Source organism: Mastigoproctus giganteus, chromosome 2, assembly GCF_048544385.1.
Source record: "Mastigoproctus giganteus isolate SK-2022 chromosome 2, ASM4854438v1, whole genome shotgun sequence".
Classification (NCBI taxonomy): Eukaryota; Metazoa; Arthropoda; class Arachnida; order Uropygi; family Thelyphonidae; genus Mastigoproctus; species Mastigoproctus giganteus.
In genome coordinates this window covers 17,088,755-17,112,658 of record NC_143576.1, presented here as the reverse complement: position 1 = coordinate 17,112,658, position 23,904 = coordinate 17,088,755, and the positions used below count along the sequence as shown (strand labels likewise).

General features: G+C 39.6%; 1 protein-coding gene across 4 annotated transcripts in view; it reads right to left on the bottom strand.

The window, feature by feature from the left end:
• The window catches only part of LOC150089187 (dachshund homolog 1-like), a 279,932-nt gene that overhangs the window by 23,567 nt on the left and 232,461 nt on the right, over window positions 1-23,904 (bottom strand). For all 4 annotated transcript variants that reach the window (XM_090388287.1, XM_090388294.1, XM_090388303.1 and 1 more), the window contains one exon: window positions 13,514-13,597. In XM_090388287.1, the coding sequence (XP_090244413.1) occupies window positions 13,514-13,597 (84 nt within the window). The remainder of the gene's footprint in view (window positions 1-13,513; window positions 13,598-23,904) is intronic.

Below are 23,904 nucleotides of genomic sequence, written 5' to 3'. Positions count from 1 at the left end.
TCTGTGGGATGTTACATTTCTACGAGGAATTCGTGAGGAAAAAAAAAGTTTTAGGAGTCATTCCACAGAAGAAAGTGACTGATCTCTGGAACTGCAATTTCTGATTAATAAATGCATATCGTTGATAAAAAGAGGACCATTTTTCCTACTACAGTGGCAAATGGTCCCTTCAGCATTTAAACACCAATTCGAATTATCCGCCATCTGCAAACCTTGCCATTTCCTCAATAGTGCATATTGTAGGGACAGAGCAATCCAATGACCACGATTCTGTTGGATAGCTAGCAAATCTTAAGATTTCCTCTGTATTTCGATGGAGAACACAATGGACTTAATCTATTATGGTAACTGGAATTACCACATATTCTTCATATCGTGTATATTGCTAAGAGTTTTTTTACCATCCAGGGTGTATACTTTTATATTATATGAATCATATAAATTAAAAATACAAAAATTGTAAATCGTAATGCAATAAACAGAAAATATTAACTCAATAAATGGACATTTTGAAATTAAATAAAGGCAATTCAGTGTCCAGGTCTCTTTGTCGGGTACTCGAGATTTTGTACCTCGGACTACATGCTTTTAGATACTTTGAAGAAGTACAGAGGGAAAGTAGAGCCGAAACAAGCAGCTGAACGTGATGAGTCTGACACTAGGTACAGGTTGCGTCATGAGAATTCGATATTAATATTTTAATGGAAATGACCTCAGAAATCGCATCCAAAAGCTATGAACATTCCTTATGATTCGTTCGGTTTAAAAAGATACATCTCAAATGCATCTAGGAGAAGGCTGACAAAGATCGTTGAGGTAATGAGGAAATTCCCGTCTTGTACGAGACTGGGTAAGAATCTAGCTTTCAAAAGCTAGATTTTTATCTTTAGTTCCTTTGTAACCCCTTTGTGAAAATTTCCTTACCGGAGAGGACTGCTACAAGCGACTATGGAATGAGTATTCTCTGTTTTGCTCTTCACCGTGATGTTCAATGTACATGAATAGGGAGTAGCACTGGTAGTAGTGGTTGGATTTCCTCTGCAAAACAATCCAATCTTCCCAAATATGTGTTGCGAAAGTACGTACTAATCTTACCATGTGTGTGTCAACCAAGCCTGTTCAATCCAAGCCATTCATTTCAAATACAGCTTTTAGAATCTCGTGGAGTTCCGTTTTTCCTCCAGAAAATTTTTTATTTAAATTCCATCAGGAAATTCTGCAACAGAATGGGGATTACGAACATGACAGTTTGTGATATGATAACCTTCAGTGTGTAATTGTGTATACACTGATATATAATTAATGTTTTTTAAAATAGTAATACCTCTTTTATGACGTCAACTGCATCTACAACTATTTATTGACTTCATATGGGCAATATGCCATTTAAACGGAAATGACAGAGGATTGTTCTAACCCCCACCTCCGCCCTACCCTTCACTTTCGTGTGTCCTGGCATCCAAGATAGCTACAAATCTTGGTTTGCACTCCAGCCAAAGAGCTGTATGCAGCAAATATTTACAGATAAGGGTAATACATGGGAGAGAGAGAAAGAAGAGGGAAGGAGAGAGGAAATGGTTGGATAAAAGAGTAAAAATAGCTGCAGTTAGCAGCTGTGTGGTGAGCGGTCGGCGTACCACTCTACGTTGCTTTAATGGTTACAAGTGTCGCGATATTTTAGGTGCCTTCCCGATCAAGGATTTCAAGGAGCGAGAGACATCGGCGAGTGTTTGCTGGGGCGCTCGCAGCGGGACTCGATGAGGATGTGAAAACATCATCCACCTCCGCAAGTGCATATGTCAAGGGTAAACAGGCTCTTAATGGTAGTTCCATCCCAGTTAGTTTGCTTCAGAGAAGGGGGGAGGGGGGACTCGTCCTCGTGTGCGAGATTAAAGGCACCAAAGTTACGATTAAGAGCAGTTGGGAAGGAAAAACAGAACCAAGATTTACAAAAGATATTTTCTCTGTGTTACTGTCTTTTCTTGAGAGGCTTTCTCTCTCTTTCGATACTGCTAACAGCACATGGCAATTTCCATTTAGGAAAGAATTTATCTGTAAATTTATGCGCGCATCCATTGGTTATTTCCATTTTCAGTAAAAAAAGTGCATTCTTAGTGATTTTCCTTTTATTTCCTGTTATTTTAATTTTTAATATTTTTTGTGAAGCTTTAGTTCGGTGTTAGGCTTTTTTTTTTTTTTTTTTCTTTTTTTCTTTCCAACGTCTACGTCAAGACTTTCAGTTAGTCCGCTTACGTAGTTCCAAAAAAGGGACAACATTCGTGTTTAACGCTTTCTTAAAATCTTAAATCCCTTTAAGAAAAACACGAGAACATACTTTAAAGATAGTTCTGCATTTCTTTCATGAAAAACGGATCAGCCAAGAATAAATGTAGAGATCCGAGTTGGAATTTCTGCCGAATAATGATGAGTACCACTATCGATTCTCAGTGTTTCTTAATTTAAAAGAAAATCAGTGGATTCTCTAATCCCAAACTTGGAGTCTCTTTAGAGGACCTCACGACTAGCAGGGGGGCTAAACCTCTGCCTGAGTTAGTCTGTCTCAGGCGAGGGCAGTATGGTTTTTTCCTCTCGGAAACTCGGGTTTTTCGTCCAGCAAACAGAAAATCGACCACAGAACACACGCAATTATTAGTCAGCGTATACCGGCAATATGGCCCTAGTTGCTGATGCTTCTAAAACTCTATAACAACAACAGTTCTAAAACAAGCACAACCTCTGTGTGGAGAAGACCTGGATTTTATTGGCACCGGCAGAAACTTTTATGGCTGTTTTGAACGAAAGGAATCAGTGGCCAAGTTAGCTGGTCTCGACGAGGGCTTGCTAGGTCTCTCCCTCGCAACTGTTTTTTCATCCAACCAAGAAAACTCACCTAAATCAAGCAACTAAATAACTAATCGCCTTTGTTTAAAGACTAAACTCTTATTTTACTGTTTTATAAATGATATTTACAAATTCAATCCATGCTTTGATATCGATGAGCTGGAAATCCTGTTATTTCTGTGATATAAATAAATATTCAGTATGTCTTTTTAACTAACCATAAAATACGAAGTAGGTGCTTTATATTTTGCTCAAAATATTTCCTGTATTTTGAGTAAAAGAAAGTAAACGGATACCAATCAATATTTTATGAAGAAGTTGCCTTCTAAATTCTTTTCTTTGTAATGAGATTTCTAAGTTTTTTCTTTGTGGGTACACAAACACGCGCGCATCGGAGAAAAAAAAAAATTAGGAGGAAACACCCGGAAGCTGTATTACTTACTCCTCTCCACTGTTCTGCCCCCACCCTTCCACATACCAACGGCCATGTGAGCAACACATAAACCTCAAGTCTGTAAACAAGCCCTCTCTCTCTTTTCTTTGTATCATTCTCCACCCTAGGAAGAGAAGAGTCAAGAAAAAAAATAGAAAAAAAAACATTCCTGTCGTGTATACAGAAACTTGACAACTCGAATACAACTCGAGCTTCTGTCGTTTAGTTTTGCGAGGACATTTACATTCTCTGACCTGCATTCTCTTGTGCCAGTACCCTGCCAACTCGAACTTGTTCCAGGCAGGAGTGCGCTGCGCTAGGCTGTACTGGGCGTTTGATTTATTTCGAAACCATACCCATGTAAAAGTTGGTTGATTTAAATACGAGCTTTTAATGTTTTTAATTTCCTTCGCGTGGAATTCTACCACTTCACAGATGAGTCAAAATTAATAAAAATGGATCATTATTTCATTAGTGATGGTCTTTGCCAAATGAATACCATCGAATTCTTTCTCCTGTCCCACAATTCTCTAATGCGACCAATATCAGTGGCATTAATAACATAGACCTCTCTGAATTGTGAATATAGATTTATTTTTAAAAAGAAAACTTGAGGGCGGAGGGGTTAAAATTTTCGAGAACTTCTCAAATTTACCTCGATAAATTAGGACATTCGAAATAGCCTTCCTAAGTATGCATCATTTTTAAGAATCATTGAGGCTACCACATGAATCCTACAAGTTCCATCAAGTTTAATGTCCATAGTTCCATCGTGGAATTCGTCGATTTACAATTAGCAACAGTTCTTTTAAATCTCTGCTCTTATCTCATTTGAATATGACAGACATTTGGAGTAGCTCTTCCACTACTTCTTCAGCCAAGCATGTTATTCCAGATACCCAAAATTCCTTTTTATATCACACATCAGCAATTCCTTTATCTGATCTATCATTAATTTCGGTTTGCGAAATAGAATGTAGTTTTGGATTTCTTTATTGCCCAAGCTAATATGTGATTATCTTGAGTAACTGTAGAAGCGATAAATGCCTTAGCATCCATTGATCGTTGCGTTTTGCTTAAATAAAGATCTCCTTCCCGCTTGGCAACTAATTCAGTGTATCTAGGACAACTGAGCTAATTTTAATAACACTGGTGCTTTATTTTCAGTACTGATTCATATTACAGTACTTGCTATGGAATAATTTTTATTGTGAATGAAATCAGCGAGTTAATTGGGAGATTTTTATCTAGTACTAAGTTTACAGTACTAGATTAAAAATATATTATTGCATTTCAAACTTAGAATGAGAATTGTGCTGTATCTTTTTTTTGTAAGATCTGACCAGAATCGTGGTGGTCGTAGGAGTGCTGGACAACTTCCTTGAAGCAAACACCAACAAAGCAGTTAGATCTGAAGTTCAAACTACACACTCCCAAAAGAATACATAAAAGGGACTAGATAGATAACTTTGCGCTCTTTTATAAATTATATCTTGGGTAATATTAATTAAATAGACGTAATTCGAGCACAGTTTGCTGTAGTGAGAAGGCTACAGAACATTGTTGATATACGACAAAGGTCCCAATATATATACAAGTGTCTTAGGTGCCAAATTTCTGCTCTAAGGCACTGGATCGACTTATTTTGAAATTGGTTGTTGTAGGGTTTTAAGGGCATTAGAGCTTAAACCATATGGGGCCGTATATGTCTGTAAATTGCTCTATTACGGAAGGCCCTATACTCTTTATAGTTTCAAAATCAGTTAAGTCACAGAACTTGTCCACTTTCTCTCACAAATGTTTTCGTCAGAAACCTATACAGAATAAATAATTTCCTATTTGAATCTGGGAACAACCATATAAACAAAAGTATATGCGATTGTAAACTGATTGACTCCAAAACCCTTTGGACTATCGCCATTGCTCACTGATAGAATTTTAAGCAAGCCGTATTTTAAAATCACTATTTTTCTTTCAGTGCCTCTCTAAGGTAGTCAGAAATAAGAGATTTCATAGATTAATTAACCTGGCCTGGCTAATTATTAATCCCTGTGTATGAGGAATAGGCAAATGTAAGTAATACAACTGAAAGTAAGGACTTAAGGTCTTAAACTGTTCGATGATGGATAACATGGCCACATGCAATAGAGTAGTTTATTTGTCAAGGGGTTTAGACCAAAATTGTATATTTTATTACGTTTATTAGTAACTCTTTTTAAGTCAAGAAAAAATCGGGGCCTGTTATGTCCTGACAATTTTCTCATCTATTTCAACCCCAGGGGTTATTCGCGATGAATTATTAAGCGATACGGATTAACATAGCACAAAGTAGCAACAGCTTAACCAATACTTCAATACAAAAAAAAAGAAGATCGATGGAGATTTTTAGGGGGTTGAAAGCACAAAGAAAACGCTGATGTTATTCTTTATGCCGATCGCTGCAGTTCAGAAAGAAATGGCATCGCTTAAAATAACGGTAATGCCTCTCGCCAATTTTCGCCTACTGCGGGAGTTCGGTTTTATTGCTGTTTTTATTTAAAAATGAGAATAATGGAAATAGGTAACAGCGGGGAAGGGCCAAAAGAAAGGACGGGAGATGTCTGCCATTCGTGGGTTTGTCAGCACCTGTGCCATATTTCAGGCTAACAGTAAGGACAGCCATCACAATAAATACCGCCGACTTAACACTAAACCAAACGTACGACTGCTCACCGCCAACTTTCCCCTGAGACCGAGGTCCGACCCAAACCACAAATCTTAGGGAAAAAAGACCGGGCAGATGACTGTTAGCGAACGAGGCCGGTGACTTCTGTAGCCAGTTGTGTAATCCCGTGCATTAATTATTTTATGCAATGTTTGTCTGTCTGTTCCCAGTGGGTGGTATTAACTCCCTTTTCCCCCCTCTTGCGGTCTTGCAAGAATCGCTGCGATATTGAGACCTGCGGTATCTCAAAGGAATAAATCATGATTTGAAATAAGAATAAATGCGAACCAATCGGAAAAGCTCCTTCGTTCAATTGTGGAGTAAGAGTTGCGCAATTTTTTTTTCGTTTTAAATCGGTTTTATTCCTTACTTTTCGCTTAACACGTTTACAAAAATATAAATAAATATATTATCGGTTCAGTTTCATTCCAGTTGCATCTCAATTTGTTATTAAAGAAGATCGCTTTGAATTTATTGTATTGATCAAACTCTGTGTTTTGCCTTTACTTACGGTGAACCTGTGTTAACTTCTCTCTCTCTCTCTTTCATATCCACTTAGACTAAAACCTCAAATAGTCCGACCTTGGAAATCGGTCCTTTCCGATGGAGGAAGGTCCGATTTACCAAGATGCAGTTGCTCTAAGTTCGCAAGACCTTAGAGCCTCTCGAGTCCTGTGCGCCCAGAATTCAAACTACCTAAATCCGCAATTATCCGTTGAGTCCAAAGACAATGTAATTGTCTGTGGCCCTACTGGCCAAAGACAGATGCATTGTTTTTGGCTCATCCTGGCTGTTACAAGTCATATGGTGTGTGTGTGTGTCATCATTGACTGTAGAGGAATCATTTCTTCAGAGAACTTCCACTCCTTGATCCACTCGAGAGTTACTTCGACCAAGATTTTTCGTCTGTTCACAACCTTGGCTGTAGTTGGCTTTGGATTGACTGCAGTGATACTCAAAGGAAATAGATGTAATTAAAATTGGAGAAACCTCTTTGGAACTGCTTGCGCCTCACTGTGGACCCCCCATCCTGGCTGTTGCTGATAGTAGTGGTGTTTCTTTGGCACTTTTATGCGTTCTCTTACTTTGTATGTGGACCTAATTCACTAGTGAAAAAGTGTGAGATTATTTTTGAGAGTATTCGATAGTACACTAACTGCACTTGGAAAAAATTCCGTAAAGTTTAAGTATGTTGTTTTTTTCTTAGTATGCAGTGAGTGGGATATTCGTACCATGAATTTGCATCGTCACGTTAAAGGATGGTTGATCAAGGAGTTTTGTTTGTCCTCGTGGGTTGTACGCTTGGTAGGATCGCCTTCTTCCCAACACCGTGTGGAAAAGACCTGAGTTTGAGTCCCGTCGATGACGTGAGGAATTTTTATCGGCCTTTTTCACAATGTGGCCGAGTTAGTCGGTATCATGCGAGTAGTAGTTTTTTCTCCCGAAAACTCAGGTTTTTAGTACAGAAAACAAATAAATATCCAAAAATACTCGTAAATGATGTAGAGAAGGATTTTTGCAGGAATATAAAAGTGTTTTTAAGAAGGTGACGAGCTACGTAGTCTTGATGAAGAGAGACAATTGTATATTCCTATTCTCCATGGGAGGCGTTTTAAAACAGTTGTAAAATAATTCTGTTTATATCTTCCTGATAAATAGAATTTCCCAAAATCAGGTGAGGTGTCGTCCACTTTTTAACTGTCTTACTTTAAATAAATTGAACATTTCCCTTTTCAGAAATTATTTATTTCAGAGTAGTTCAATACCGAGGCAACACGTTGTGAAAGGAGACGCTGACATGTGCTAACAGAGGGAACTAAAACAAGGTAAAGAAAAAAATTTATATTTTTCACTAGGAATATTAAGATTCCTTAAACTAGGGGGTTCTCTCGCTTTTTAAATATTTTATTGCCAAATCGAGGACGTCGATGTTCTCATACAACCAGGGTACAGATGTAGTGGGGGGAAGAGATAGATTAGGGCTTGAATTAAAAAAAAAAAAGAAGTTTAATTGTCATTAGAATAAACGTGGGATGCTAATTCAGAAAAGAAGGATATTTCTTTGGAGAGTCGATGCTTGTTTAACTGGAGGATTTGTTAGGAAATTGGACTCTGCAATTGCTTCGTTAGACTCGTTTGTGGGTGTATTTCAATACATTTAAGAGGCCATAATAATGGCGGGCGATTTTCATTGCCTCAGTAGCAGTCTCTCAACTTCCATTATGACTGGAGGCTGGGCAATGGGGAAGAGGGTTATTTCCTCCAGAAAAAGAGACTTAACGATACGGTTATGACTCATAAAGAACCCGAGCCATTTATTGGTTTGCATTTTACATTTGTTGCTGACTTCGGAGACAAGCTGCTCTTCTGTGTTTCTCATTTACAGCCGCTACTCCTCAATGGGAGAAACGTTACTGGATTCGCTTGGAAATGAGTACGTGGATGAACGGGGCTTCGAATAATTCATTTAATTATAAAAGTAAAATTCTCCATTATGGCTGCTCAAGCTCGATCTCTTTCTTGTGGATTTCTTCCGAGTGTTGTTGGTGAGGATTATAAACCCTCCCCTCCTCCCCACTTAAACGTTATGGGTGTTCTTTAGTAGCTAAAGCCAAATCTTTTTTTTTTATCACCTCACGCATTCTTTTTGCCATCTTTCTCCTGTCGTGCACCTCTCTTGATCTCTGTTTCGACGCTCGAGCACCAAATTGAAACGCCATCGATTGCGTCCTTTTTTCTACCCCAAGTTGCTAAAAACAAGAAAAAAAAGTATTTAAGAGTTGGCGATACTTTCAACAGCTCACGCGCTGAAGGCCCTTAACATGGTAATTAAAACATCCCCAGGAAAGGGTTTATCCCGGCTATAAGCATCCGTTAATTGCTTGGCATAAAAACTTCGTTACATTTTTCTCCCCTCTCGCGTGCGATCCTGGATGATGAGAGCAACAAAGACGCTCCATCAGATGAGAAGCAGAACGAACACAAAAACCACTTACTAACTTTGTATTCCTCGGAGCTCCGGCAAGAGTTTTTAAGTCGCTGCTTACACTCGTGCTTTTCAGCCCCTCCATATGGATACATTATGCATGACTCTGTTGGAGGATGAGGGAGTAATGAGGAGCGCGCGGAGAGGGAAGCAGTCAGTGAGCCGCGTAGCAGACAGTTATAGGCGGCCTAAATCACACAGAAAGTTGTGGTGCCGATCACTTCAAGCCGGCTCTCTTGTGTCGGCCCTTTGCGCAACCGTGGAGCAACATAGCCTTGTAATCCGTATTTATGACGAAACATCGGTATTTGCATTCGCATTTTACTGCCTAGCCTCGCCACCCCGTGGAGGTGACGTATGCCATTAGGAGACAGTCCGCGCACCTCTTTCATAAATTCCATCAAGATCGCAAAGCGACGACGTACGCTTTCGAAATGGACCTCTTCTTCTGGTGCTTCGGGGAAACAGCTAATGTTCAGCTGGCTTGTTTAATACATCCTACAGCCGTCCTTCGCCCCATATAACGATGCCCCCCTCTTGGATTTAACGGTCAGCAGTTCTTTACTAAAGCTTTCCTTTTTTTTTTTCAGCAAACAGAAGCTGCTGTTCCCAGAGAATCCTCAATAAATAACGAAGAAGCCGAATTGGAAACAATTGCTACTGAACGGTTTTATAATTTGGACTTTTATTTTGTGCATATAAAAAGCTTGATGAGCTACTTTGTTTGATATTAACTGAGGTGATTATCCATTTCCAACATAGTTTTTCATTTGGAATATTTAGAGAGATAACTGAAGATCTCAAGGTCATTCTCCAGCGAAGGAAGGACTACCTGGTTGACTTCAGTCCTAAAACCTAATGATATTTCTTTGGCCCAGCCAATACGCTCAAAGACATGCATATTGGCAAGTAACGCGCTTGGGTACTTCGTTAGGTTTCGTCATGTAAGATTGGTTTGAGTGTTGATTCCAGCCGCGGCAGAAATTTCTACAGCTCGATTTTCACACTTGCTGTTATATTTTATTACTTGTTCTTCAGTGGATGTTTCCCCACTTTAGTAATTCCTCTCACTGCCCACGCCTCCTTACGGCAATAGTTGAGCTTAATGTTGCCATGTCGAAGGCGAAATGGCAAGATTGAACTCCCTACCCCAAAGAGTGTCACTTAATCAGTGATCAAACCAGCTCAACTTCCTCAAACATTCCTTCTGTTGCACATGTTTTCTACAGATACTTCCATGACCATAGTTCTCAATTGGTAGCGGTAATTCCGCAACTTTCTTCTAAATACGTAAAACACGAGTCCAACCACAGCAGGCATCTGCCCAAAGATCGCCTCCAAATTCATCATAGCTTTGTTTCTTTCTCCTCCATTACTTCTACTTCCATTCTTCTGCATAAACGACCTCCTTTAAAATATTGCAACCTGTACACGATTCAGATCCACTGTTAACGTGTTTCTTCTCAGTTACCAAAGCCGAGCTCATTCCTGTTTCTCAAGTACTCCAAATTTTCAATTAACTTCGTGTTTTAAACCACCATTAAAAAAATATCTGGGTCACTTTTCAGGTGAATGTTAAATTGACTATAAACAAATTATACACATGATTATAATCTGTATATTTGCTCTTATCACGTTTAGATTACAGTATCGGGAAGTGCCTCGAGCTAAAATATGAAGTTCTTCTCTTTTCATGAGCTTGCCTAGACAAGATAATTATCATGCGAAGCTGTATTAGCCTATTAAGAATGATAATCACATAGGACCTGTTGTATATGAATAACAAAATATTAACTAATTACACGTTAGAGGGAAATGGTGCGATCTTCTTCATTTAGTGTCTGTGATTACCAAAATCTTAAATGCAGCCATCATTGTAATTGGACAACTAGAGTGCAGTCTGGATTGAGGTAAAACTGTACAAGTTATTAGAAATAATAGTAGTATTCAGCATGTATAATAGATAAATCGCTGTGCTTGAAAGTCCCTGTTTTTTACTCTTAAAACTTACATGTGTGAAACGCGTCTCTGGTGCCTCTTCTAACTGACAGAAGAATGGTCATATTCTTTAATCTTTTTGGGAAACTCCCTTTTGGGTAATTTGCCAATGTTAAGGTTCCGGATATTTGAAAATCTGTTAGTGTCTGTTTAGTTGAATGGTTTTAGTGGTGAACAGATTCAACCAAATTAAAAGAAATCCTCTTCCTCCCCCTCTATATCGTTTCGAATTTAAGGAGTATCCCAACGGAGGACATCTTTTACCGCTTTCTTTCACCTGTTGAACTGTGACCTCAAGGTTCACCTGATCTTAGAAAACAGGGCGGATTAAATTTCACGAACGATTTCGCCGCTCACTTTTCCAGTCACTATCAACTTCCACCAGTCTTAGTATGTGCTACGGAGAGTGCGATCGACTCGTGATCACGTGCCTCCCCAAATTCGTAGAGCAAAGGGAAAAAAATCGACTGGAAAAAAGAGAGAGAGAAAGAGAGCCGAAACGCGACAAGCCAAGTGTATGAAACGCTTGAACCATATGCCACAGCGTCTGTTGACTACAGCACAGGGACTGTTACTCAGCCCCCCTTCCACCTCCGTCTCCCAGGATCGACCCGTATTGTCATTTATCATGAGTGCGGCCGACATTTTTCTGCCTCGCGAAGCATAACCCTATAGATATTTGCAAATCACTTAAATTTCGATCCATCTAAAGCTATTCTGCCCCCAGATATTATGTGAAAAGTAGTCTAGGAACATCAGCAGCCTCGGGAGAGTTTTTTTAACTCCCCCTCCCTCTCTTAGTCTCTTTCTTCGTGTCTTAAGAAAGCTATTAATCTTCTGCCAGCCCGGATGTCTAGTTATTTAACACGGAAGGAACGTGAAAGCGACAGTGAGACAAGAAATTACGCGTCGGCTGCCAAATGTAAACATCACCTGTGTATATTTAACGGGCTTTTCTTCCTCTATCTTACCCCACCCCCCTCCATCCTTGTTGGCTGCAAAATTCACCTGCATCACTTCGCTAACGGCTGCTACCTTAGTTGTTCTGTAGACACTTAAACACGAATTAGGCCTAACGAAGAGCAAATTTGTATTTGGGGAAAAAAAAGCTCCACCGAGGGAGTTAATATCCATTTACCATTTTGAACGGTTAATTTACATATAATAGTTTGCAGAGGCAATTTACATTTAGATTAGGGAACATCGAAAAAGCATTAAAATCTTTCTGGATGCCAAATCTTCACTTGAGCTAAACAGGCGTCTTCTAGAAAAACGAGGGCTCATCAGCAACTGACGGAGCGCTCTTTTACTTGGGAATTTTTTCTTAGCTACCCTCCATGGTGCAGTGCAGAAGTCGGTGGAGTATGTCAGGTTATTCTTTTGGTATCGAGAGATCACTGGAAGACATACTGTTGATAGTTTCTGGTGATCCCGGCTGAATGTTAAATGTATCAGCGAGTAAAACTGCAGGTACTGCTGTTCCTTGTCATGGGGCTCTTTAGTCATAAGGCTCATTTCTTACGTTTGATATTTGCGCGGAAGAAGAAAACGAACATTTATTTACATGTTCATATTCTCGACAATATGGTTTCACTGAATGTAGACATGACAGTTTGATGTCCTTGATCGATCGTGGGAGTCTTGAGCTATTAATTTCTAATTTACCACCTGCAAAAAATTTTCCGTTCATTCTTGATCTACGCAATGTTTTTTAGGGGGCCCAGCATGTCCCATATCCCCTCGTTTGAACGGTTCATTTGAACAAGTTATAAATCATGATTTCAGAATTCGTCATTATTCAAATATAAACGACATCATCACTCAAAATTGACGTATACGAAATACTCCACCACTCCAATTTGACGTATACGAAACACTCCACCACTCCAATTTGACGTATACAAAACACGTCATCATTCCAATTCGACGTATATTAAACTCCGTCATTGTTCAAGTTGACGTATCGAAACACGTCTTCACTAAACTCGACGTATAAAAACATGCCACCATCAAAAGACGTGCAGAAAACACGTCATAATCAAAATGAACGTATGCAAACACGTCATTACTCAATGAATCAATGAATCGATTAATAACTGCGTATATAAAGTACGTCATGGGCCAATTATCGCGTAATAGATACGTCACGACTCCATATTCTCCTATGTAAAGTACGTCATTACTCAAATATAATAAATTAGATTTGAGTAATGACGTACTTTCATAGTACTTGCTGTACATAATGCAGTACAGTGGATCATGGATGCCTACATCACAAATCTCAGGTAGGTATGCAGAAGATTCATCGAAAAATGGAATGCTATTTTAAAAAAGAACGAGCGCAGAATTTCGACATCTAATAAGAAATCTTCCCAAATTAGGAGATATATAAAAACCTATTAACTTGAGAGTTGATAAACTTTTAGCTGGTATCTCTTGAAAACATCGATTTTCATTTATCGTACAAAAGAGAAAAAATTAAAAAGAGAAAACCTAAAAGTAATAGAGAAAAAACATTATTTACATAGAGAGGCTAGTATAGTCCACTCACTTCTTGTCCTTTGTTCGTCCAGTAGTTGCTTTTCTAAGTTTTCTCGAATCTCCCTCTCTCGTAGAATCTCCATCTTCAACTCGGCTGCAAGAAATAAAAGAAAATACCCATCACTCGCTGCTCACCACAGAATACAACCAATAATTACAGCACAAAAAGTGGGCTTTGGGTCAAGAAGCCTTAAAGACCCGAGTACCAAGGTTATCTAATGCTAAATCTGAGTGTTATCAGTTTAATGTATTTCTTATGTTGATGAGGATGGTTCAAATATCAGATTTTTTTCCCCAAACCCTTTCCCCTCACTCTTTATGCAGTCAATAATGCAGACCCGATTTGACGGCTTCCACTCCTCTTGAATGACTGGTAAGACCCGCCAAGAGAACGCCACCGACCTACAATAAATTATAATGAAGGGGGATTCACAATCCGGTCCCTGTTGTTTAGATTTCGGTTACGTGCAAATTGTCTTCCCTGTTTTTTATGCGACGAAGGGAGGGATCCCTGGTGTTGGTAGAAGGTACCGTATTTTCCCAAAGAGAGAGGGCGCTTCGATCATTTGTGCTTGCGTGATATTCAGGGGCCGCTGTAAGGAGGCCAAAGACGAGTATATATCATTGCGGGCAGGGTTACGCCCAGAAAACCTTTTACAATTGATAGTATGACTTCGGCTCCAACCCACCCTCCTGTTGCTGTGTACAAATCTATTTGCAACACCGCGACCTGTTATTGGCTTGGGCACCAATCATCTATCGATGTTGCCCTAATGCTGCTATGATCATCAGTCGGAACAGCTTTCACCTGCAAGCCGAAAAGCGCACTGAAATTAAAGTCTTTGGTTGGTAATTTTTATTTGCTTTCTTTACTTTTTTTTCCTGCTTCTTAATGACCAACATTAAACAACGCAAGCGTTGTTATCAGACCAGTGTTAAAAGCAAAGACGTGTACAAATAACTAGAAAGTTCATTTGTTTAAACTTTGGATTTCTACGGTCGTTTACCTCGGTTGGGGCGATAACGTGCTTGCTGTTTTTCATGTTGGGGAGCGGAGTAGTTTTGCGCTTCTTTAGAGGGGACGTGATTCCGTTATAGTTTTTTTTTATAGGGGTATGTTTTAGGGCTTACTCTTAAGATTTCTTCACCCACAAGAGATAAACTACCCTTAGAACACACAATGTGCATTAACTAAAATCCCCAATGTCCATAACTTATAATTTAGGAAACGCGTTCTTCTACAAAACCGATTCCAATCATCACTGATGAACTAGTGGCAAGGAGGAGTTTCGTTAGAAGGTCAGAGAATATCAAAGATGAAGGCTCTGCAAAGATACCCCTCATTCTTAGCGAGCTCAGTTAAGGTTGTTAAGGTATAACTTGGTTGACCCTCAGTTGTTTTGGGTAATGTGTGAGTACTGATGAGAGAAATGAACTTTCATTGGAACTGGCCCACCTTCCCGTGGTGTGGACGAGTACCCAGAATCATTTCTCCAGGTTACTGATGCTTCTGGGTAGCCAAATGGCCACAACGTAACAACAAAACACACAACACACATAATGCACACAAACCTACTTTACCCACATATCTGGCCCATTTGCAGTGATACTCTTCTTCACAGAAATACCAGGCGGAGTTGAATTGACGTTCTAGGAGCCGCCCTTTACAAAAACACAGTCCACATGTTTCAGGTGCACAACTCTATTAAAGTTCTAGGTCATCATCAGCCATTTTCAATCCACTGCAGGATGAAGACCTCTCCAGCAACTTTCCAGTTCCTTCTGTTTTGTGCAATGGCCATCCATTTACTACCCAAAAACTCATGAATTTCATCTATCCATCTCGGCCTTTGTTGTTGTTGTTTGGGGTTTAATGGCGAAAGATCAACTTCGGCTATATTGTGCCTTCCGCCTTTGTCTTCCAGGTTTTCTTCTAGCTCCTTTTGGGTCCCATTCTGTTATTTTCTTAGTCCATCTGTCATCATGTCTTCGAGCTATGTGGCCTGCCCAAGACCATTTTAGTTCTTTAGTTTTGATAAGAATGTCCTTTACTTGAGTTTGCTGCCTAATCCATGTGTTTCTCTTCTTATCTAACAGTCTGATTCCCAATATAATTCGTTCCATTCTTCGCTGTGCAGTTCTCAGCTTCTCTTCCATTCTTTTGGTGAGTGCCCAAGTTTCACTTCCATAAGTGATGGTGGGGAGTATACATTGGTTCATTATTTTACGTTTCAGACGAACTGGGACATTACTCGTCCGTATGTGACTATATTTCCTGAATGCTATCCATCCAAAATTTATTCTTCTTTTGACTTCCAGCCACTTATCATTGTTACAGCTAATGATTTGTCCAGGATAAGTATATGAATACACCATTTCAATTTATAGTTCTGGATAGTGGTATTCAATTGAGAATAAGAAGCAGCAGATTTCTCTAATGGGAATGTGTTACCTATTCGAATTATAAGAAGAAGGCAACTTGCGAAGTATTTCTCGATGTGAAATCCTTCGTCTTAAAATTCAACTATGTGGTAATTATGCAGATGTATTGAAAATGTCAGAGTTTGAAGCTTTACCCATCTGGAATAGCAAATCTGTTACGTCATGCATTAGGAAGGTCGGTACACCGGAAGTGGATGGACCATAACGGTAAGCTCTGGTACCGCTACCAACTAGTAGCAGGTGATAAAATAGAACGCAGTTACACGGCTTAAACTAGTCGGCTGTGATGAATGGTCGTGTCTTTTGTATCGTCCTATTCTCAGTTTCTACGGCCGTGATCTGGAAAGAATCTCCACGCGCCTTTGATTTTATTTCAGTTTTATTGTGTCTCCCCTTCCTTCTGTGACAGAAACCATCCTCCTGGAAGACAGAAGAAGAGAGAAAATATGATGCCACAATGAGTATCTGAGCTGCTGTAATAAGTGTCACTCGGTATTCAAGGAACGGAAGTGTTCAGTGAAAGCAAGGGCCGGCGCAATTTTCAGCACAAAACAGATGCTCAGTTCAGGATGATGGCAGTTTTCCCGTGATCACTTTCCAATCAATTTGGTGAAGCATTCTAACTGCAAGCAGTCTAAGCGAGTATATTTAAATGAACGCGCCTCTCTTGGCGCAGCCAGAAGTCACGGGTTCCATTTCTGAAGCGATAACTGCCTTCGTCTCTTTTCCAGAAAGCTGTACCCAGTCATCAACTCCGAAAGAAGCGAAAGAAAGAGGAGAGGAGTAACTTTCTTTTCTCGCGTTCAGAGACAACGCAAGACTGCCTGAAATGGACTTTGAGTAATTGTGTTTTCCCTCGAATAAAATTCCTTTGGGGGAGGGGGTTAATGTTTTTAATTGTCTGTTAACGAGATCTCCAGTGGCACTATTTCCAAATAAAATCATCTCTAGCTGCTGCTTCAAAATAATGGAGATACCAGCAAAGGGTTGTTTGAAGGAGAAAAAGGGAAATTTATAAAGAACGTCTTCGAGAAGTATTTAAATATTGCGAAGACTATAAACTAATTCTTAATGTACCACCGCTTTAGGTTTTTCGCTGCCCTCCCCTTAAAGCTGGTCCTTCTCCACTGACTATGACAGGTGTGATGCCTTTATCTCGCCCCAGAGAAGGCGTATGTAAAACTTTGTTGCAGCGCACAAACATATGCGCGCGCGCGCGCCTGCATCCACACACATCGATGAGAAGCACTAAATGATGAATTGGCTCTAAGTACGCCCTGTGACCTTTGTGCCGTACATTAAAGTGACCGCTACCACAAGCAGGCGACACCGTTAAGACACTGCTTCACGAGCCGACAATGACACGGGCCTGATAAACAACCTAATTGACTTTTCGAAACAATAGGGGAGGGGGGTGGACTCCCTGTGACTAGGCGCTAACCTTAGGGGAAAAGAAGGGGGTGTCGAAAGGAGATAACGCACCAGTTGTCTCTTGATAAACTAGTATGCGGAGATCAATGAGTGATCAAGAAATGGATGCGCATCTGGTATTGTGTCCTCCGTTCTCGCGAGACCTTCGCACGACCAGCGAAGTTCACACGGATAACCGCTTTTCCAGGAAACTGAAGCACTTCCAAATATCTGCTGGCGACACACTTCTTAAATTTGAAGTTAGAAAATCGAACCTTAATGGAGGTAACTCTGGAGCATTTGATTATCGATTTCCGAATATAATGTACAAACTGCCAACGTTCACTACCATATCAAAAAGGTTCCATTTAAATCCTGGTTTTTTAATTTCGAGGACACCTTGTTGAAGGCTTGAAAATCATAATTTCAGAGGATATGGAAAATCACGCTGGATTCATACCATAGCACGACTAAAGTTCATCTACTGACGATTGTTTTGATGTTTCTCGTCAGAAAAGCTGGACATCATACACTTTCTTTCCATCATCATCACCCAGAAATTGCCACAGTATTTCATTTCTACTTTGCCATTTATTTAGTTTTTATTTACGAACAAAAAAAGGAAGAAAGATAGACATCTTTCTGGGTTGGCTTTTGTTTGGTGAAACAGCAAATATTGTTTCACTACGCTAAATTTCGATTTCAGTAAATCAGGAGACTTCAACATGGAATCGTGCTAACTGAAACTAAATCTGTAAGACCTGCTAGCCTAAGTGCAGAGGAGTATGACCATCTCCATGATAACTGGAAATTTATGGTCCCTTAAAGAGTCAGCAGTTAACAACGTTAAGCGAAATACTTGTTTTAGAAACGATGTTAAGCGAAGACCAATGGTAAGGCCTTTGGGGATCTTAACTTCCTACATTCAGCTTCTGCCGTTAATTAATTATAATCCGGAAAGAAGAATATGAAATAAGACACGTCTCACAACTCAACATCTGGACAGTAACTTCTCAGGAGCTGCATTATGTAAATTCTCCATCCATCGTTTTCCCAAGATTTCTGCATCTTAAATGAAGATAAAACGAATGCATTATTTATGTGTAAAATTATGTTTTTCGTTGGTTTTACGTGCAAACTGTGGGAGTCAACTTTTGCTTCTCTCTTCTTTTGGGTTTTGCGATCCTTTCACTGAACCTGTCGATTTGAACTCCTCCAAGCATCTGAAACCTGATGAACGATCCTACAGCCCCTGCTGCGCACACTCTATGAAATTCCACACATGCTTCACGAGCACTAAGTCAATATACACGGAGAATGGCCAATTCGACTTCATCTTCGTCTCTCACCTCTATATTGATGAACCTGCGTGGTCGATAAGTAAACTTTCATTACTCCTGAGTCATGAAACTTATGAGATACTTCTGTATCTTATATTTCTGTTGGTTCAAATATTAATCGAAGTTTTACCAAATATTTAAAATAAAAGTATCACATAAAGATCTAAACTAACAGACGCATAATACGCAGACGTATCTTATGAAAGTTTCAATTCCATTTTATTGTGACACTGTTTTATTTTAAGCTTCAAAGTACTGTATAATTGCCCTCTATTTGTTAGGGAAACGTTGACACCATTTCGATGGCTATGGTCATCAAAAAATTTACCATATTTCTCGTTACTAATATATACAAGGCCATTCCATCTCTTATAACCCTACACAATCAACTTGAGCTGTTAATTAAGTATTCCCCGCAAGACGTAGTCCTTGCTTAACAATGTTTCGCTGTAACGTTGACTCATTAAGAAACTATAATATTTTTTTCTGCCATACTTTCACCATTTCTGCCATATGGTAAAGACATTTTTAAGCATTTAATTAATTATTATTTTAAAATCAAACTATAACGCCAGGTTCCAATTACTGCTGGACTTTGAGTCGCAGATCTTCATAAACAGTGTATAAGTAGCTTAAACTGAACAGTATTTAGAAAAAGCCTCTTTTCTTTGAAAATACTTTACTGGCAATTTCGAATCATATATTTTTTTTCTTTTAGGGTTTTGTTTTATTGAGCTGTTCGGATTACAGAACAGCTCAATAAATTACAGACCAGATTTCTCTGCTTCAAGTTGGTTTTCTGCGCTTGTCTTTCCTGGGATTCTTTATTTGGTTACAAAGGCTTCTGGTACTTTTTTCTTTATTTAGAAAGCAGTGTTCATTGTACGTCTTTCGAAATAGAGACCGAGCGAGAGGGTGCACTGGATAAAGTTTCGCCGCATGTAACAAGGTACCGTAATAATAATAATAATAACAGTCATGCAGGTAATTTGGGATACGCACGTTGTTTTCTCGGTTGCTAAGTAACGCATAACTGAGAAAGCTGCCATGTTCATCGAGGGGATGGAAGACTGCGGAGTCTCTCCATTGTCATTTGCTGGTGAACAATCCGGTTATCCGCTTCTGTAAACAATAAAGAAAATTTATACCGCGAAAAACGTGCCTTCCATCATCTTCAGCTTGCAGATCTCTTCCAAGTTGAGCCAACAGCCACCGATAGAGGGCTGCTGCTGCGCGAAACAAAAGGCGATCGCCGCCTCTGGGGATAGGTTCTTCGTTTGATCGACTCTAGGGAGTTGGAAATGAATAACCACATTTGGCGGAAGGGCTGTTTACGAATAGGGACAAGGTGATTACAGCCTTATCGCCTGCCGCACGGGCGGTGGAGATGGTACACCAGTTAATGATTTACAGAGCGTGCAAGGGAGCGGCCCCAAAGTGCTCCTCTGTATTCCTTTGTTCACTTAAGACCATTATATCTCAGCCAAGGACCATAATGGACAGATAACATTTGCAAAACGACAGCCCTGTTCCGCTAAACGGCACTGTAAAACTGCGCCAACTTTTGCGTAGCGTTGCGCTCAAACGTATATATTACCACTCATAAAAGTGGAAGAACTCGTAATTTAATCATCTGGAGCTAGGCAACGGCAGGGAAGCGTAGAAAACTTCTATTCTTAATTAAGCAGTACATGCATTGTAGTCTAGCCTTTATCTCAACAGTTTAGGGCATATTTCAATGTGACATTTTTATTGGAATTTTCAAGCAACCGTTGCGCGGGGCTCTCAGCGTGAAATGAAAGGCCCGCTGATGGGCTTTCCTCTCCCCCCCTCGCCTCCTGTAACACACACACTCCTACACACATTCGTATACATACATCCAAGTCATAACCTGCACCTGTTTGTCACTGGCAACCAGTCGCACTAATTCTTGCCTGGCCTCCACTGGCTACATTAAGACTATGCAAGAAAAGCTCTGTTAATTTGTCAGGAATACCGCCCTCCATCTCTTCCCCCCTCTAGTATTTATGAAAGTCTTGCACAGCTCATTAGGACCTGCGACTAATTGCCGTATTTATAATACAACCGTTTCTAATGGCCTTTGTTTTTGTGGTGATAAAGGAGACAGAATAGCCAGGCCCCATACATCTCCGGTTATTACTGTCATGGCGTCGCTAAGAAGGGATGACGACTATATATTTCTCTCTTAATGGGACTCGCTTTTCTTAACTTTTACCCACTTTTTGCCAGTCAGAACATAAATGGCCGTGCCGGGGGAGTTTTACGATAATGCTTCAATTGTTTTTGATTCACAGAAGGAGACAGACGCCATCTGACATCCGTCATAAGTGACATCCAGTTGTTCTCAGACTTTTTTTACGTGGAGGAACGGAGGTTTTTGTTCATACAAAAGATTCAATCCAAGAAGGCCGTTTGTTTCAACCCATTGTGCCGCGCTATTTTATAATTCTTTTTCTTCTTACTCCTGGCGAGTTGGAGAATATTTAGGAGGAATTAGGAGAGAAAAGGGGCGTAGAGAATCCTTTGTTTTCCTCAAGGAATCAGTACGTAAAACAGCACGCCTGTCCTTGGCAGAGATCTGGAAATCCGATAAGACCTAGCGTAACTCAAACCTGACCAGATGCGAAATCAGCAGACCGAGCTGACACCAAATGTGTTACGTCAGCTAAGTGCAGCTTCCGCCTACCACAGCAGGTAACAGGAATTTCATTACACTCCTTTCTCTTTCTATCATTTCATTTTCTATAACTAACTTGTTATGTCAAGTGTTTCGTCCAATTTTCATTTGGAGGGAAAGACGGTGGTGATTAAGAGATCATTGTGTTTTAATGAAACTGGGGCAGATGGCAAACAGGGTTCAGCTGTGAATGCAGATGACAAAGCCTAGTTAAGAAAGGAATTTTTTTGTTAATTTTTAAGCAAACATGGAAATATCTTTGTTGATCCAGTTCATGTTTAATCGATACACATGGCCAATTTATTCCTCTCAAACCACACGATTTTTTTCCTCTGGAACTACGTTCTCTTTTCCTTCTACGTATACGAAGAAAAGAATAGTTAGCCCCACCATACCAATTGGGAACTGTTTGAGAATGAAAATATTGCTGTAAGAAGGTATCCGTGGTTTTAGTCTTAGTATATTCTAAACCCTAGAAGAGGGAATACAGAGAAATACGCGGGAAACAGCCAATTTCGCTGGAGTACATCCAGAGGCATTCAACATTCTTTCCACTTTAGAATAAATGAAGCGGGGCGAATGTAATGAACTGTGTTCTGAAAAGAATGCGATAGAATTAAGATCAGGTAGAATTAGAATTAAAACTGACGCACAGTCGGTTTGGATGTACAATGACCACTCACAGCCGGTTGTCCAGTGGTCCATCCGTCCTTGATAACTTTTCTCTCATTGGACTTGCTGCGCCACTCCAAATTTCATTGAAACCGGTCCAATAGAAATTCGGAAAATTTTTCCATAATGTGGAGGTTCTGGAATTACTTAAAAAGGGTAAATCGGATCGACAGCAGATTTTCAGGGCATACTTTGTCGATACCTGGGTGGTTTTAGGTTCAATTTAGATTCCACAATCTCTGGTTCCACCATTGAAACATTGCTGTAAATTTCTAACAACAGCTCCGATTATTTTCAAAATATCAGGACTCATTTAGAATACTTTAGGGACTTTGTATCAAATTTAATTCCACCCTTTAAAAAAAAAAAAAAAAACTACAATACAGATCTCCCCTCGCGATTATCTAGCAGGTGAATATCAGGTGGTTGGTGAAATTTTAACAAAACCGGAAACTATCACAACTAAAAAACCTTACTCCCTCCATCGAGATCAGTTAACTACAGCGTCGATTGAAGAGGACTTTAGAAATTCCTCCAGTGGCTGACAGGACTCGAACTCAGACCTTATAGAAAGAAGAAAGTATGTGATAATTAATATCCATAATGAAAAACGAGTCTTTAGAGTGGAGAAGGCGATCATTTAAGAAAGCCAGTGTCATTTGCGAACAAATTTTAAGACTGGCCTAAGCGAATAACACAGGTGTGGATTAGAGAGAATAAAAAACTTTATAGAGCGATATCGGTTGTGGATATTTAATAACATTAATGCGATTGCGAGGATCTTTGACCCACCCAAACTGTACAATTACTGCTCATTATTAAAATTTGTTACTTTGTTAGCGCTGGAATTTGTTTCAGAGAAATGGAGAATTAATTAATTTGACTCAGTTGTTGCCTTTGCCTCCTTTCCGCTTTAATTTGCCCTTCCATTATTACTTCCAAAAGATATTTTTTTGCCAAAAACTCCGTCTCATTTTATAAGTGCATCGTGTCGACATCACGTGCAATGGCTTAATTTCTTAACTGCCGCTAAACCCACCGCTTAAAAATAAATTATTGTTTTTATACCGCAAAAATGAACATTCTTTTTTCATGTGCGAACAATATTACAACAGCCTGAGGAACTAACGCTGTCTACTGGCTTTTTTTCTTCCTCCTTCGCAGTCTAACAAGATGATGAATTGCCATATGTGCTTGGTTCAATCTGACCTATCGGTTCCGCATTGCAACGGATGTTTTACCGGGACCATTTTCTAAATTTATTCCTTCACCTTACGTATTACACCGTTCGGGATGCGAGAAGGTTGTAATTCTCCGGGTTTTTCTAACTCTGCTTCTTCTGAGATGCATTTTAGCGAGTTTGTGAAGGTTCTGTGATCACGTTTTCTATCTGTCCGTCACACTACAGCTTAACTTAACAGAAAACGCCCAAGTTCATAAATTTTTCTGGAAAAGATCATGTTTTTCTCGAGTCTGATTTTTCAATGAAATATTTATAAGAGCGTTTCTGAGGGTTTGCAAACAAGGCATCATTCCATGGGAAAATAGTGTCCGGATAAAAATTGCTAAACTTAAAAAAATTAATCGTTTTAAAATTGATTGTGGTGTGGCCACGCAATATTCGTCATTTGCTGGAAAGATATTTGAACTCAGAAGAAACGAGCACATATTTATAGTGAAATTATCTTCATAAAAATTGGTCCACCCTCTCTGAATCCATTGTGGTAAAACTAGAGCGATTACTGATGCAGAAAATTTTATTTTGGACCAAACTGATGGTTGACGAATGGAGAAAGAAATTCTTTGTTATTCGCCCGATTTTGGAGTTCCTGCTCTTCC